General features: G+C 43.5%; 1 protein-coding gene across 4 annotated transcripts in view; it reads left to right on the top strand.

The window, feature by feature from the left end:
• FNIP2 (folliculin interacting protein 2) overlaps positions 1-16,190 on the top strand; it is a 113,572-nt gene that overhangs the window by 30,061 nt on the left and 67,321 nt on the right. For 2 of the 4 annotated variants that reach the window (XM_037497587.2, XM_037497588.2), the window contains exon 1: positions 4,686-4,994. The exons of the other annotated variants lie outside the window; for them this stretch is intronic. In XM_037497587.2, the coding sequence (XP_037353484.1) occupies positions 4,843-4,994 (152 nt within the window). In that variant the 5' untranslated portion in view covers positions 4,686-4,842. Of the gene's footprint in view, positions 1-4,685; positions 4,995-16,190 lie in introns of those variants that run through there. 4 annotated transcript variants of the gene reach the window in all.

Here is a 16,190-nt window from a genome sequence, read left to right as displayed (position 1 = left end):
TTGGGGTTCACCAGGCATATGGCAGGCAGGGGTGCTGGCTGGGGGGCTGGGAGGCTGGCAGGCCTCCCAGCCCCCAGCAAGTCTTTACTCTATCTGGGCTTCTCGGCTTCTCTTTCGGCTTCTGCTGCTGCTCCTACTGCTGCTGCTGGCGACCCTGTTATGCCGCCTTTAAAAGCACAGTCTTAGCCCAGGTGAATCCCATCTACCTATGCCCACACCCTATTCCAGGTGTCCGCCATCAGGCATGCATTCAGGACAAGGATCCATCATCTATCCTGATGGCGGAAGGGCAGAAAAGCCTGATATTTTCTTTACCCTACAGTCCACCCCCTCAGGGTTTTCTGCCATACAGTCTATACATATATATACAATTTTCTAAACAAACAAACAATGCAGCCATGGCCCACAAAAGCAAATACATCAAATATTACAAAATACAATAAAATACAACAGAACACAAATAAGTCCAGGCAGGGCACCAACCTAGCGCAAAAGACAATTATTGGTACCAGCAGATGAGCCACCAAATCTGCTGCCGAAGGCACTGCTCATACGAGGGAGGGGAAATCACACACGGCATCTGCTATAACATACCAGGAGCCGTCAGGCTTCCTGGCCTTCTCTGGCTGTAGTCTCGGCTACAAACCACACACAGCATCCACCCCCAGGATGCACTAGCTCTGGGATTGGCAATTTTATTCTGTTGGGGGTAATCGCCAACCCTCAGGGTTTCTGTCTGCAGTCACTCCAACACTCGGCCTTCATGGCCACCAATGCGACTCGCAGACCCCTGCACTCAAGCCAACCCACTGCACAAGCACATGGATCGGAGATCAAAACTCTACATGTGGCTTGGGCTCCACCCCAAGCCACGTTCCTCAGCCGTCCCCCAAGGACAGGTTCCTCAGCTCCTCACCCTCACTCAAGAATGAGCAGGGCATCACCCACAGGTGATTTTACGAGACTCCCAGTTCTTCAGCATACTCAGGCCGCTTACGGCCTCTCAACTTAGCATCAGTACCAGCTTTTGCCTTCTTGGTTTTCTCCTCCACCTGGCTGCTGGGCATAACAGGCTGCTTTTGGCCATCTAGGCCCACTGGCCACCCCCAGATTTCCATCTCCTGGGGTTTACAAACAAAACTGTTCCACCCCCAGGGTCCCAAAACATATCAACCTGCAAGGTCCTCCGCCTTCTGGCGGGATTGTCAGTCCAAGTTTATCAGTCCATGAGGTCAAGTCCATTGGCCTCTCCCTGCGTCAGCAGCGGCCTGCTGCCTCAGGGGTCATTGGCTGGTCCTTTCCGGTGTCGTTGGCTGGTCCTTTCCAGTGTCGTTGGCTGGTCTTTTCCGGTGTCATTGGCTGGTCCTTTCCGGTGTCATTGGCTGGTTCTCTCGGGCGTCTCCTTCACGCCAGGTCTCGTCCAGTAGCTCATGGATGTATCCATCTTCTGTACCGCCATGGCGCCTCCAGCGTCGTCACAGGCAGTCTTTTACTCCTTAGTCCCTCCAGGTCTTCGGAGGGCTCCAGTACCCGTCTGCATGGATCTTGCCGACTTACGCCAATTGTAAAGTCAGGACTGGCCACAGTGCAGGTTTTCTGATCCCATGCAGACCGGGTAAAGGAGGAGTCAGAGTCCTTAGTGGGTTTTTGCAGGTCTTTTATTGGGGTTCACCAGGCATATGGCAGGCAGGGGTGCTGGCTAGGGGGCTGGGAGGCCTGCCAGCCTTTATCTGGGCTGTCTTTATCAGCAAGTCTTTATCTGGGCTTCTCTGGCATTCGTTCTGCTGCTTCTCGGCTTCTCTTTGGGCTTCTACCTCGGCTTCTGCTGCTGCTGCTGCTGCTGGCGTCCCCGTGACGCCGCCCTTAAAAGCACAGTCTTAGCTCAGCTGAACCCCATCTACCTATGCCCACACCCTATTCCAGGTGTCCGCCATCAGGCATGCATTCAGGACAAGGATCCGTCATCTATCCTGATGGCGGAAGGGCAGAAAAGCCTGACATTTTCTTTACCCTACACCAGTGGAAGAACCTCCGTGAGAGAACCCTGGACCCTGCCCCTCTTCCTTTCACTCTTCCTGTTTTCTCATTACAGCAATGTGATTAAGCAGGGAAAGACTCTTTCTAGAAAGATCCATTGGCTGAGAATAATCAGGCTGAACTTTGGTGGGGAGGTGCTCGTTAGACCTTTGAGTTTTTTCCTCTGCAAACCCACCTCTCTCAATTGAGTTAAATTTTCATTCCAGGAGGCCTCTCTGGTGGCTGCTGTTGGCAGCCACTGCAGCACGAGTTTGAGCCCTGGCCAGGGAGCTACCCACATGGCACAGCAGACCTCTCCGGTCTTGTCCGCTGCTCCCCTCAGCAGTGTATTTCAGTCAATCCACGCTGTTTGCTCCCATCTATCTCGGGTGAATCCTCTCACTCTCCCCCTCCCTCGCCCCCGCACCTCTGGCCTGCACTAGCTCTCGTAAGCATAAATAAATAAATCTTTAAAGAAAAAATGTTTTTCATTCCATACAGTGATCACATACTTAACTGGCAGGGGAAAACCATGTTCAGGAAGGTGGTTTTCCCTGGGCGAGGCTCATCCACCACACTCCACATGGACTGGCCCACCTCTGCGATTCCCCCAAATGTAAGGCACGCCACTGCCTAATTTACAGGTGTTTGTGCTTTCCCCTGAAAAACCAAAAACAAACATCAACCAAAACCCCCATACAGCTCTCACTGTTTTTTTTAATCACCCAAGGAGTGATAAGGGAACAGGAGATAAAGGAATGCAAAAATGCAAAAATACTTACCTGGAATCCTTCCTACTTTAATTAGGATGGAAGAGGTTAGACACAACAGGAAATGGGATCTGGTTGATTAGAGGCTTTGGCCAGAGGCAACAGACTGGACTGGTGTCCTGATATTTGCTAATCTGAGTGCTGCTTAGTCCATGACTCTTCTCTCTGGCCACTTAGTACCTAGACTGAAGATTAAGAATTTAGAAAACCTAAATAAGGGACCAGAAAAAAGACTAATTATAATAAAGAAAAAATCAAAATCAATAAGCAACTATAAACCAGACACCCTACGGGGTGGGGGTGGGGGAAAAGAAGAGATTAGGGTCAAAATAAGAGGGGTGGGAATTGTATGGGGAATATAACCAAAATGAAAATGCATACATTGTGCAAAGATGAAAAATGATGTGAAAGTCTTTGTGGTGCTAGCAGCTGTTCCCGTCAACATATTCAACTGCAGGTGGATAGATGAAGATATTGAAAGGAGACTCTCCCTTCAGCTGTGCTTAAGTGAGCTGCCCCATGGAAAAACCACAGGGCTTGCATAAGTGACCTGATTCTCAGTTAACAAGAGGGAGTGATTTTGAACATAGTTTAAAGGAAAAGAAAAACCCACGATCACACTGTGGCTGTGGAGTGCTGAGCTCAAATACTTTAAGCTCCAAATGTGTTCCCCTTAATTGATTCCCTCCTAACCTGGCTTTCTGTTGGCACCATCAGCTTAGCCCCAGTGAAGTGTGGCCATTGTGGTAGGTGTGGCGCTGCCTTTATTTCTCAGAGGAGAGCGGTTTGAGGATCTTTTTGGGGCTTGTTATGGAGGAACTGCAGGGTCACATGTGTAATAACATCTCACGTTAATTGAGACCTTTGCTATGACATCATTAGGTTTTCTCACGGAGTGAAAGATAGGACTGCTGCATAAAAAATACATTTAAACCTTCCTGAGGCCAGAGACCCAGACAAACAAGGGCTTATCAGATTTGAGAGCTCTGTTAATATTTTCTCTAATCAAATCCAAGGATGAGGAAGGAGAAAGGGAGTTGGGACAGTCTCTTACTTTTTGTTTCAGGATTTGACCTGTTTTTAGGGACCTATGCTTTTTTTTTTCCCCCTTCTAAACGAAATTTTGTTTCTAGGAACTCACAGTACTTTGGAAAAATTATATCAATTCTTCAGCATTTTCATCTTACAAATGGAGCATGTTAGTGTCAGAAGTAAAAGCTAACAAAAAAGAAAAGAAAAGAAAAAAAATGGAACAGCTTTTTATCCTTGGGCGCTGAGAGCACAGGGCTCTCTCAGCTAGAATAGATGCCCAGAGTTGGAGCGTTTATGGCTTATTTTATTTATTGTTATTATTGTTCACATATATACTATATATGTATATTTAAGCAACGATGTACCCTATTCTTCCTCCCCCACATCCCCTCCAATATGTGAAGTCCTCCATTGGCCCGTCTGTGGGTGCTTCTCTCTCACTCCCATGGATGGAGTTTTGCAAGGTTGCAGAGTAAGACCTGTCAGCTGACTCTTGCTCACATGAGAGCCATTAAGAGGGTGGTGTGGCCAATGTCAGAACAACCTTGCAGCTGAAGGCAAGTCACTGCTTCTGCCCATGAATAGGTCTTGTGACCAATGACTTGACTCCTGCATAATCTCCAACTGGGGAGCACAGATGGAGTGAGTCAGTCCACGCTGCTCAACCTGTTGAGTGTTTTCTTTTGCAAGCTTAGGAAAGTAGGATTTGATTTGTCTGTGTTTATAATGGGTTTGCTGAGAGCATGTTTTATAACATGATGAAGGCATCCAACTTCCTAAATCATTGGTGGGCTTAATTTACGTAATAAATGAATGTTCCTTTTTTTTTTTTTTTTTAACTTCTGAAAGAGGAAATTAGTTCTCTGCTGCCAGAGAGCTTGCCTCACCTTCCGTAGAGGAAGTGACAGGATCCTTAGACTGTCGGGTCACTGTGGACCATCCCTGAGCAACAGAGGACCTTCAGCATCTGCGCCTGGTCCATGCTGATAGTCAGGACAGGCGGGAAGAAGCCTCCACCGCTGGCATGTGCGGCGGCTCAGCCACTACTGCGCCCTGGCCGGGGGGCGGGCTGGGTGCCGGCTGCGTGAGCAGGACTTACAAGACACTTTTATGCGCAAAGATTGGAAAACGTGCCCGGGTAGGATGGGGCACTGATCGCGCGGAACTCGACCACAGGTTTGCAACTTTCCTTCTATTTCACAACCTCAGAGACACTTTTGTTTCATTCGCTGCCTACCAAACGGATTAAATTGTATTGCTCTGAACGTAGTTTCCCGAAACTGCTTCTCAGTAAGAGGTGCTGGGTGGTGGGTGGGAAGCAGAGACAGCCCTTTCCTTTATAGAAAAAGGTGTAGGCTTGGGTAATTTTTTCTGTGACTGTTTCCATTCTATTACCCATCTGCTCTCTTCACTTTTTTCATGACTCCTACTGGAGCCACCTCGCAAGAAATGGTTGTATCCTTGTCCCGCGTTGAAGCTTAAACAGAGCTTTTCACAGTGACCATCAGGGACACAGGAGGGCCATCCTGCAGTCTCCCCGCAGCTGGTAGACCGGACCGGGGCATCTCACTTCTTGCTTTGAGTGGTGGTGGGATGGCTGTGCTTTTTCGGCTGGAGGTGGTGGCGTGGTGAGCTCCAGAGACCTGCCTTCCTCTCCTGGAAAATTCTTTTCAGGGGAGGAATAGGGTTTTGACAGACGAATTTTAGTAATGGACTTTATCTAAATGGAAGAGCGTGAAAGTTGCTGTATTCTTTTAGGTTGACTGCTTTATTGTGGAAGAATTCATTGATTTCATTAACGGCTATTAATTGAAACACTGTAAAGAATTTTATAGCAGACAAATGAAAAGGAAAAATCCTTTGAGAATTGCATTTCATTCCAAACTCTCATGTGAATAGATAATAAGGAGAGCCAGAGGTTATTTGTGATTCTCGTGGCTAGTGAAAAAGTAAGTTTGTCAATTTGTTTAATGGATTTTTCCCCCTTATTGCTGTTTTTTTTTTTCCCCAAAATTAACATCTCAGAAACTTCCCTGTAAGTATATTTCTTGGTTGGTTAAAAATAATCAGGTGATATCTTCTGTCCTGTAAAAATGTTTTTCTTTAGTAGAAATGTAAGAATATGGTATATAGTCTACTCCAGCTTAAAAGCCTAATAATTGGAGAGTTAGGGAGAACTTTTTAGGAGATCATTTTAGGGGTGTTTGATCACATGCTGTCCACTAAAAGAGATCTACTTGAAGTGAAGAGGTAGTGAATGATGTGGTGCATTAGAAAAACACAACTGAGTGTTCCGATAAGAATTTCACTTTTATGTTTGCTTTTATCTCTTTCTTATCAAGAAAGGACAGCTGAGTGATAGGCGAGGGGCTTGACACTCCTTTTATCCAGTCTTGATCTTTATCCCCTTACTGCCCAAGGGCTTTATAACCACTGAGTCTCACTCTCAACTGTTAAATCACGTAGTTGATTCAGATTATTCTAAAAATTCTTTCCTCCCCTGTGATTCTAAGATTCACATCAGGACCTTCTGTAGTCCCTGTTTGTGTCATTCATACAATTCTAGATTTCCCCAAATAGGTATTTGGGGTGAGAGGGGATAGTATCCACGTAAGAAAATAATATACAGGACCACACCATTTTTTTTTTTAAGCTTCTAGAATGTGTAGTATCAGCATCTACTTCTCTCTTTCAGTGATCTTGCTGTTCTTTGGTAGGATTGAATCCTTTTTATGTAAACAACACTTAGCAAACACGTTTCATATCCATTGTCTCCTTTCCTTACTTTAACTTCCTTTAGATTTACTTCTCTTAATGCTGAGGTTTTTTGGGAATCTTGTCCAGTGATGGCAAGTACTTGTCAATTCATTGGAATTCATATCTGGTTGGACCAGTTGTCTTAAGAGACCTTGTCCACTTTCCCCTTCCCTTCCTACAGTTTTGAAAACTTATTTGTTATCTGCAGTATTGTGCTTCGCTTCCTGAGTTTCTTTAGGACCAGAGCCAGTCTCAAGGGGAGAGTGAATTATTGACAGGAACTCTTACTATAAGGATCTGGTTCCAAAGTGCTCACGAGTTATCTGTTTGTCCAAGTCAGGTGCTGCTCAGCTAAGTATGACTTCCAACTGCTTCTTTGCTCTTGGGTATCTTAAATCAATAATTTTAGGTGATCATCTTGGCCTGGTACACTGCTAAATAGTTTCCTCACCCCTTCCCCCCACCCATGATTTCCAATTATTCAATGACGATGAGAAAGATTCCACAAATAAACGGTGGAGTTGTGTTGGGTACCTAACAGTGGCCACTGTAAAAATGATGCAGGTCAGTACAGAAAGAAACATTTTCATTTTCCTACCCGTGGCTCATGTGCAGTGAAACATTCCAGAGTAGAAGTCTGACATCTGTATCTTCATTCCCTTCCTTCTTCATCTCTAGCATGACAGGTAGTGGAGTTCATTTGGTTTAAAATCAACAAAAACCTTGTTGGATGAGGCATCTTTTAAATGGCTTGTCAATTAAACGAAATTTATGCTAAGACTGAATTCAAATTTAATAACTCTGAAATGTGATGCTGTGTCTATGGAATAATTCTTAAGAAATCACTTCCAATCTTTCTTAAAATATCAACCATAGAAAAGGTGCAAACAACTTGATTTTTGAAACTTTCCTACCATTTTAGGTATAGATGAGTAATCTGGGAGTATTTGCCAAGCTTATGTATGAATCATTGTTTCTCTGATGGCAAGAGAAAATTTGACATAACCTTGTCTTTGAAAGTACACCTTACACCCACTGAAGAGGAAGTGAAACAAAGCACTTCGGAGTAAATGGTGCTTTAAGTTTCATATCTTGAAATCTGGATTCAGAAGCGATTCTTTGTGCTGCTTTAGAATCACCAGGATGGAAGGAGCAGATGAATGAATGAAGCTGACGTACCTACTTTTTGGATGAACTAATTCTGTTAAAAAAGAAGGATCCTTAAATTGTTTGTAGTAGTTGCTTGGCCAAAAAATAAGTACAGAAACTAGAATCTTTTCCCTCATGAGCCTCTTTACATAGATAAATCAACTGATTTCACTACCAGACTTTTTATAGTAGTTAGGATTACTGACTGAGAAATGCAAAAATAGTCACAGATTTAGAGAGAGAGATGCTAAGCCAAAAGACCCAAGAATTCTGAAGATTTTAATAAAAGTTATGAAAAGAAAGTCTGATGCAGATCGTACTGGTGAAGAGGGTGTTTTTCATTGTGTTCTTCTTGTAGAAATGTGTGAAAACCCTTCTGCTTTAACACCACGTAAGAGAATGTTGCTGTCGGGCAGGTTGAATGAAGTGCGTAGACAAAACACCAAACCCCAGTCAGCTGATGGCCTTGTGCTTGGTGACACACTTCACAGGGAGCTTGTAAATTGCTCTGTGTAACTCTTTCATACCACGTTGGGTATTGCTGTCACACTTTCTGCCCTTTCTGCCTTTCTTCCCCTTTTACTGATTTCCTGTGCCCTGAGGAATTTTCCTTGACTAGTTAAAAAGAGTTTGTTTCTGCTTGTTGATGGTTGGGATTCAGAGATCTCGTGTGAGAGTCAGTGAGTGAGTGAGTGAGTGAGTGAGTGAGTGAAGGAATGCCGTGGTCAGGTCTGATTTAGATTTAAAAAACCTGTCTGAGACCACATGTCCGCATGGGAATGAATGGGAGCAGTCTTAGTTCAGGGGGTTTGAAGGGAGGGTGCTCTTGCTCACAGAGGCTGACAACTTTTATCTGGGTTTTGTATCGTGAGTATTGATGACATGGTAGGGGAAAGCCCTTGGTATTAGTCATATCGCTGCAGATGTCAGAATGATAGTGTTCCAGACAGAAGACAGATTGCTCCAGCTCTGGGGTCAGCAGGCCAGTCACGGGGCAGCTTCTGAAGCCTTCCTCCCTCCAGTTCCTCCTCAGCGTCTGCTGGAATACTCACCAGACTGGTCCATGATTCCCGGCTCCCTCTATGAGTCAGCCTGTGGCTTATCCGTATCCTCTCATTGTTAACGTCACAAAAGCTGAGTAAGTGCTGAACAATGATGTACCAGGTCCTGGTGGGAATCGGTGAGGGCACTGACCTGTGGCCCATCGAAGACTGTAATTGAACTCCCACCCAGAGCTCGTCGAAGGCAGTCCAGCCTGTGGGCTCTAGAAACACCAGTGTTCCTGGCCATTCTCTCCCTCCCCACCCCCGCCCTTTATTGGGATCTCAAGTTTAATGGGAAATTGGATATTAGGGCATAGTCTGCCTATCAACAAGTTTATCTCTTTAAGGGTTTCATTCTTCTCTTATCACTTTAAAGAGGTTTTGTTTTTGTTTGTTTTTTAAGAAATACTATGGGATTTTGCCAACAGATGTGAATTAAAATCCTGTCTTTTCCTTCTGTACCATATTCTTTCGCTTTCAGGCCTCATGCTGTTTTGTTTATTTTTTTTTTAGATTTATTTATTTATTTATACAAGCACTGGGTACAGTCAGAAGTGCGGGAGGGCAAGAGAATTCACCAGAGCCAGAGCGGGGAACAGAACAGGCAGACTGCTGAGGGGAGCAGCGGGCATGGCAGGAGCAGTCTGCGTGCCATGTGGGACCCTCACCCGGTGGCCAGGGATTGAACTGGTGCTGCAGAGGCTGGGGGCAGCTTTGCAATCCAGGGCTCAACCACTGAGCCACCAGGGGAGGCCCGCCTCATGCTGTTTTAAGTAAGACAGCTGAAGAAAAAATAAAAGAGGGGACTCAGTCCAGTTATGCTAGGTTTTTTTTTTTTTTTTTTGCTACTAGTTTTTTAAAAATTCAATTCTAACATATGAGAACCTGGAGCTGAGAACCAGGTGTATGGAAGTCTCTTTGATCCAGGGGTTTCCTCTGCCCTGGGCTCAGGGTCTGAGGGCTCATCTCTGCCTTGAACGCTCTGTGCCTTTGGGAACGTGACTGCATCTCTGTTTCTGTTTTCTCTTCTAGAAAAATAGAGGCTGTGGACTGGTCAGTAAGCCCCAAATATGTGAAGTGTTTTAAGAATGTGGGTGCTTGGGCCTTTCGGAGCCAATGAGCCAAATTCGTGGAGGTAGAGCCTGTGAAACCGAGTCGATTTAAAACAAACACGAGAGTTTCTAGGGCCATTCTTCTTCTTCTTTTTTTTTTTTTTTTTTTTGTTATTTAATCCTTTACTGTCTCAGTCTTTTTTTTTTTTTTCTTTTTAAGATTTATTTATTTATTTATTTATACAAGCACTGGGTACAGTCAGAAGCGCGGGAGGGTGAGAGAATTCACCAGAGCCAGCGCGGGGAGCAGAGCAGGCAGAAGGACCGAAGTACACTGCTGAGGGGAGCAGCGGGCGGCAGGAGAGGTCTGCGCGCCATGTGGGACCCTCCTCCGGTGGCTGGGGAGCACCCGGGGATCGAACCGGCTCCGCGGAGGCTGCGGGCAGCTTCGCAATCCAGCGCTCTACCGCTGCGCCACTGGGGAGGCCCTCTAGGGTCATTCTGATGATGGGTCGGGTGGGAACCATCTGACGGTGGTGGTCCCTTCCAGCTCCGACATTCTGTTTGCCAGTGACTTGTGAGACTCTAAAATGTCAGAGAAATATGCAGACCCGAGGTAATCAAAGGAGTCAAAACCATCTCGTTTGGTAATCTTTTTCCATGTGAGGGAGCAAGCCGTGTGGGTACTTGAGGAAGTATATTCTCAACAAAGGGAACAGCAAGTACAGAGGTCCTCAGGCAGGAACATGCCTGGTATGCATACTAAAAAGAAAAATGTTGCCTTGGGGGCAAAGATAATTTGGCTTCAGAATGTAAATGGTCTTTCCTGGGATGGAGCTGGTGGAGATGCGCCAGGGGTTAGGGCTGGCAGCTGCGCACCGGGCTGTGCAGGTTGTCTGCCCTTTAAGATTTCTCCCATTGGCCCTGTGGAATAGCAGAAATTCCTGTTATTAGAACTTCATTTCTTTGTATTTTAAGCATTGTTCTCTCCCAGCAGTAACTGACACCTTAGTGTGAACTACTCTTATCAGCACTTTTCCCCATCGGAAGAACAAGAGGACATAAGAGCAGTGGGCGTGTTCTGGAGAGCGAGTGTGAGGACTCACCACCTCCTCCTGCTCAGTTGGGGTGGCCTGAGAGTCTGCTGAACAGTGACAGACTCTTCATGGCTCCATCCAAAGCTGCGATAATGTGTCCTTGGTTTTCATCTTCCCGGGGAATTCGCCGCCAGACCTTCAGGGAATAATCCCATTGCAGACTTAAAAACTAGTGCTTATTACTGAATGTTTCTGTATTTTAAAAATTCCCTTTACCATTGAATTTCTTCCCTTTCAAACAGACTTTTAGAGCATTTTTAGGTCCACAGCAAAACTGAGCAGAAAATACTCATTCCTCTGGAACCTGTCCTCACACATGCACCGTCTCCTCCCTGCTGTCAACACGAAGCACCAGAGTGGTAGATTCCTGAGCTCTACAGGCCCTCCGCTGCCACGTCTTACCACCCAAGTCTGTGGTGTACATTAGGGTCTTTCCTGCTGTTGCACTTTCTTTCTTTTTTTTTTTAAAGATTTATTTTATTTATTTATGCCTATTAGAACTGGGGTGTAGGCCAGAGGTGCAGGGGGGTGAGAGGAGTCACCAGAAACAGAGTGGGGAGCGGAACAGGTGGATCTACTGAAATACACTGCTGAGAGCAGCGGGCGAGGCAGGAGAGGTCTGCTGCGCCATGTGGGTAGCTCCCTGGCTGGGGATCGAGCTCATGCTGCGGCGGCTGGTGATAGCTTGATAGTGCTGAGACTTAACCCCTTGCACCACCAGGGAGCCCCTTGCTATTACACTTTCTCTGTGTGTTAACAAAAGTATAATGAAATGTACCCATAATTATAATACAGAGTACTTTCACTGTCCTGTAAATGATTGTGCCTAGCCACTGATAGCTTTTTACTGTCTTCCGTAGTTCTACCTTTTCCACAGTGTTCTTTGTTTGGAATAATACGGTATGTCGTCTTTTCAGATTGCCTCCTTTCAGTTCCCTGCTCTGTTCTGTTCCCCGCTCTGTCTCTGTCTCTGTCTCTGTTCCCCTCTCTGTCTCTCACCCTCAACACCTCTGGCCTGTACCCCAGTTCTTGTATGCATAAATAAATAAATCTTTTTTATAAAAAGGTTTCTCTCTATCTTTTCGCAACTTGGTAGTTCATTTCTTTTTAATGGCAAACAATACTCCACTATCTGGAGCCTTTCAATTATCAATAAAACTGCTGCAAAACATCCTTGTACAGGTTTTTGTGTGGACATAGGTTTTTAGCTTCTTTGCATATTTATCAAAGGACTGATGGCTACATTTGAAGGTGTTTGCTTAGTTTTATAAGAAACTGCCCAACTTCCAAAGTGGTTGTACCATTTTACTTTCCCACCCACAGTGAATGAGGGTTCATTCATGTTGCTCCACATTCTTGTCGGTATTGGCAGTTTTGGATTTTGGTCACTCTAATAGGCCTATAGTGTTATCTAATAGTTGTTTTAATTCATATGCCTTATATGACCTTAGAGCATCTTTTTATATGCTTATTTGCCACCTATATATCTTCTTTGTTGAAGTGTCTGTTCAATTCTTTGCCCATTTTTTATAATTGGGTGGTTTGTTTTCTTGTTGTTAAGCTTTATGAGTTTTTGGTATGTTTTGGATACCATCCTTTATCTGATAACGCCTTTTGTAAATATATTCTCCTCGTCTGTGACTTGTCTTCTCATATTGTCTTTCACAGATACGAAGTTTTTCATTTTAATGAAGTCAATCTTATATAATAGTTATTTCTGCCATGGCTTTTGCCTTCGATGTCATCACCAAGCTCGAGGTCATCTAGATTTTCTCCTGTATTATCTTCTAGGGGGTTGATAGTTTTTCAGTTTACATATAGGCCTGTGATCTGTTTTGAGTTAATTTTTTGTGAAGGATTTAAGGTCTTTTTCTAGATTCATTTTTTTGCATGTGGATGTTTGCTTGTTCCAATACCATTTATGGAAAAGACTTTTTTTTTTTTTCATTGTATTTCTTTACTCCTTTTTCAAGGACCAGTTGACTATGTATATATATATGAATCTTCTGGACACTCTCTTCTTCATTAATCTATTTATTCTTTCACCCAAACCATACAACCCTGAAGTTATACTTTTCTCAAAAATATTTTAATGGCTTTGTTGTATCTTCTTAAATGCATTGCTTCTAAAATTTAGGTTATTTTCTGCTAATGCCATTATTTTATAACATAGTGCTCCCGCCTCTTAATTCTTCCATATCCCCTTGAGGCAATAAATTTTATTACTTTCTTATAAATTGCATTAACAGTTCTTTTGCACAGAAGTAAGTAGGCATTCTTCTTTCTTACACAAAAGGTAGCATGCTATCTGCTGCTTGGACTTTATAGTATAATCTGCAGGTATCTATGGGTTTTGCTCAAGCACTCACTGTTTCAAAGGCTGCTTGGTATTTTGTTGTGTGAATATTATATAACTGCTTTCCTTTGCCCCTATGGTGCCTTCTCCAGTTGTTTCCAGTCTTTTGCTCTTAGCAAACATGCTGCAGTCACGTGTTTTAGTCTATTCAGTCCAGAAGTGGCATTGTGGGTCCAGAGTTAGATGTACTTGTAATTATGATAGCTGTGGCAACTTATGCTCCTCATATAGTCGTACTATTTTGTGTTTAACTTCTGGCATTTTTGTCAGTCTACTAGGTGTCTGATTTTAATTTGCTTTCCCTTTCTAAGAGTGAGGCTTAATTCCCTATGCTTAAAGGTGCTCTTGTTTCCTGTGAACTCTGCATCTCTGCCCACTTCCCAGTAGGTTATCAAGTCTTTTTATTGATTTCTGGTTGTTCTTTATATATTAGGAAGATGAATCCTTTGTGATGGGCTAATTTTTTTTTGTGGACTTTATTTATTTATTTTTTAAATAATAAATTTTATTTTTATATTCCCCATACAATTGCAGCCCCCCCATTCTGACCCCAATCCCTCCCTTCCCGCCCCCGCCCCCCTAAAAGTGTCTCTGGTTCATAGTTTTTTGTTGATTTTGATTTTCACTTTCTTATAGTTATTCATTTTCCTGGTCCCTTATTTAAGTTTTCTAGATTCCTGCTATGAGTGAGACCATCCGGTATTTTTCTTTTTCTTTTTGGCTTATTTCGCTGAGCATGATCCCTTCCAGCGCCATCCATGTTGCTGCAAATTGCATGTGTTTATCTTTTTTGAATGCTGAGTAATATTCCATGGTATATATGTACCACATCTTCTTGATCCAGTCATCTATTTTTGGGCATTTGGGTTGTCTCCAAAGCTTAGCTATTGTAAACAGTGCTGCTATAAACATAGGGGTGCAGGTATTCTTTGGAATTGATGTTTCTGTGTCCTTTGGGTAAATACCTAGGAGTGGAATTGCTGGATCATATGCTCTCCACAGTGGTTGGACCAGTTTGCACTCCCACCAACAGTGCAGAAGAGTTCCTTTTTCTCCACACCCTCGCCAGCATTTGTTGTTGCTAGTTTTTTTAATATGTGCCATTCTCACTGGTGTAAGATGGTATCTCATGGTAGTTTTGATTTGCATTTCCCTGATAACAAGTGATGTTGAACATTTTTTCATATGCCTGTTGGCCATTTGCATTTCCTCTTTAGAGAAGTTTCTTTTTAGCTCTTGATAACATTTTTAAAACATAGCTGAGGTCATACTGTAAACATTTCTGTGTGCTGCTTTTCCTCTTAACACTGCATCACTAAGCATTTTTATTTTTCAAATGTAACATGTTTGCACACCTTAGAAAGAAAAGCAGAGGGAAGCCCTAGGAGGTGGAAGGCAGAGGGCATTACCCTGGCTTGTTCTGTTGATGTTAAAGTGATAGTCTAGTGAAGTTGGAAGAGCACAGAATTGGGAGTCAGGAGACATTGGCTTGAGTCCTAATATTTTACTGGTTATAATTTTGCCAAAGTCTCCTACCTTCTGTGTAAAACAGATTATATAATACAGGCTTTCCCAGGGCATGGATGAAGGTCAGCTCAGGTGAATTCAGTAGAAGTGTTTGGCAAACTCTAAAGTGTTAGGCAATTATTTGTATGTGTGTGTGTAGCTCTGATCACTAGACTTCCTCTGCCTGGGTCCAAACATCAGACCTTCTGGAACTTGTGTCTCTTGGAGGTTATGCAGTGAAAAAGAAGGCAGTGACTTAGCATGATGGAAATCAGTTTGCTGTAGCACTGGAACAGCAGTAACAAACCCAAAACCATGAAAATAGGTTTAATAAATGAGAAGAGGGATTACTTTTTTAGAAAGAAACTCTGTCCTGTCCTTCAGGGAACCAGGGAATGAAGGGCAAGAAAATGTGATATATGAATGCTGAGAAGAAAGCTCAATAAATGTCATTGTCTGAGTCCAAACAACATACTTGAAACTGAATCTGAATGCCTTGAATTCATTAAGGTGGTTTCCCTGTAGGAGTTCACCCACTGCCTCGTGCTTCAGCTACCAAGAACCCTCTAAAGCAAATAGTAATTAAGGTTGTTTATCTTAAGGTAATAATAGAGTCTTTGATGGGTTAAAAAAAATAGGGTGTTCCTGCTGTATTCCTCAATTTCATTATTTGGTATAGTTATATGATTAGATAGTCAAAAGGCACTAAGTCTGAGTATTTACAACACAGTGTGTGCCTAGCTAAGTGTAAGCACTTTACATTTAATCATCAGAACAAACTTAGGAAGTGGGTTCTGTCCTCTCCATTTTGCAGATGAGGTTAGTTAGGAACAAAGAGGCTCCCCAAAGTCACATAGCTAGAGAGAGGACTCCGGAAGCCTCTCCCTGTCCTCCGTGAAGAGTGTTCAGTCCTGTGTTGCTTCACGATGAGTATATATTCTGAGAAATATGTCGCTAGGCAGTTTTGTCATAGTGTAGTTGTCATAGCTTGTAATTACAGGAGTCTTGGTGGTGGCATCTGCTGCAAACCTAGGCTGCATGGTACAGTCTATTGGGCACATCATAGCCTCACTATTTGGTGAAGTCCTCTGCTCATCCCCCTCTCTCAGCAACCCAACTTGCTACTGCAGACACAGCCAGCCTTAGCAATTCCTTATATATCTTTCTAGAGATACTCTAAGCATATACAATAAAATCCAGAATTTTTCCCCTACTGGTTTTTTCCTTTTTTATAGATGCATGCCAGTATTCTATATACAGTGTTTTGCATATTTTTCCACTTAAAATGATGTTTTAGAGCTTATGTAATTAAGTAAGGTGCTTCTTAATTTGTCATTCTATCTTACAGCATTGCATGGTATGGATGTGTTGTAACACACACAGTGCCACCTTTAAACACCTTTTTGTACATA

This window comes from Talpa occidentalis, unplaced genomic scaffold (assembly GCF_014898055.3).
Source record: "Talpa occidentalis isolate TD23 unplaced genomic scaffold, MPIMG_talOcc4v2.1 talOcc4.8, whole genome shotgun sequence".
NCBI classification, from domain to species: Eukaryota; Metazoa; Chordata; class Mammalia; order Eulipotyphla; family Talpidae; genus Talpa; species Talpa occidentalis.
Note: the sequence above shows the minus strand (reverse complement) of the source record. Positions and strands in the feature narration are given on the sequence as shown.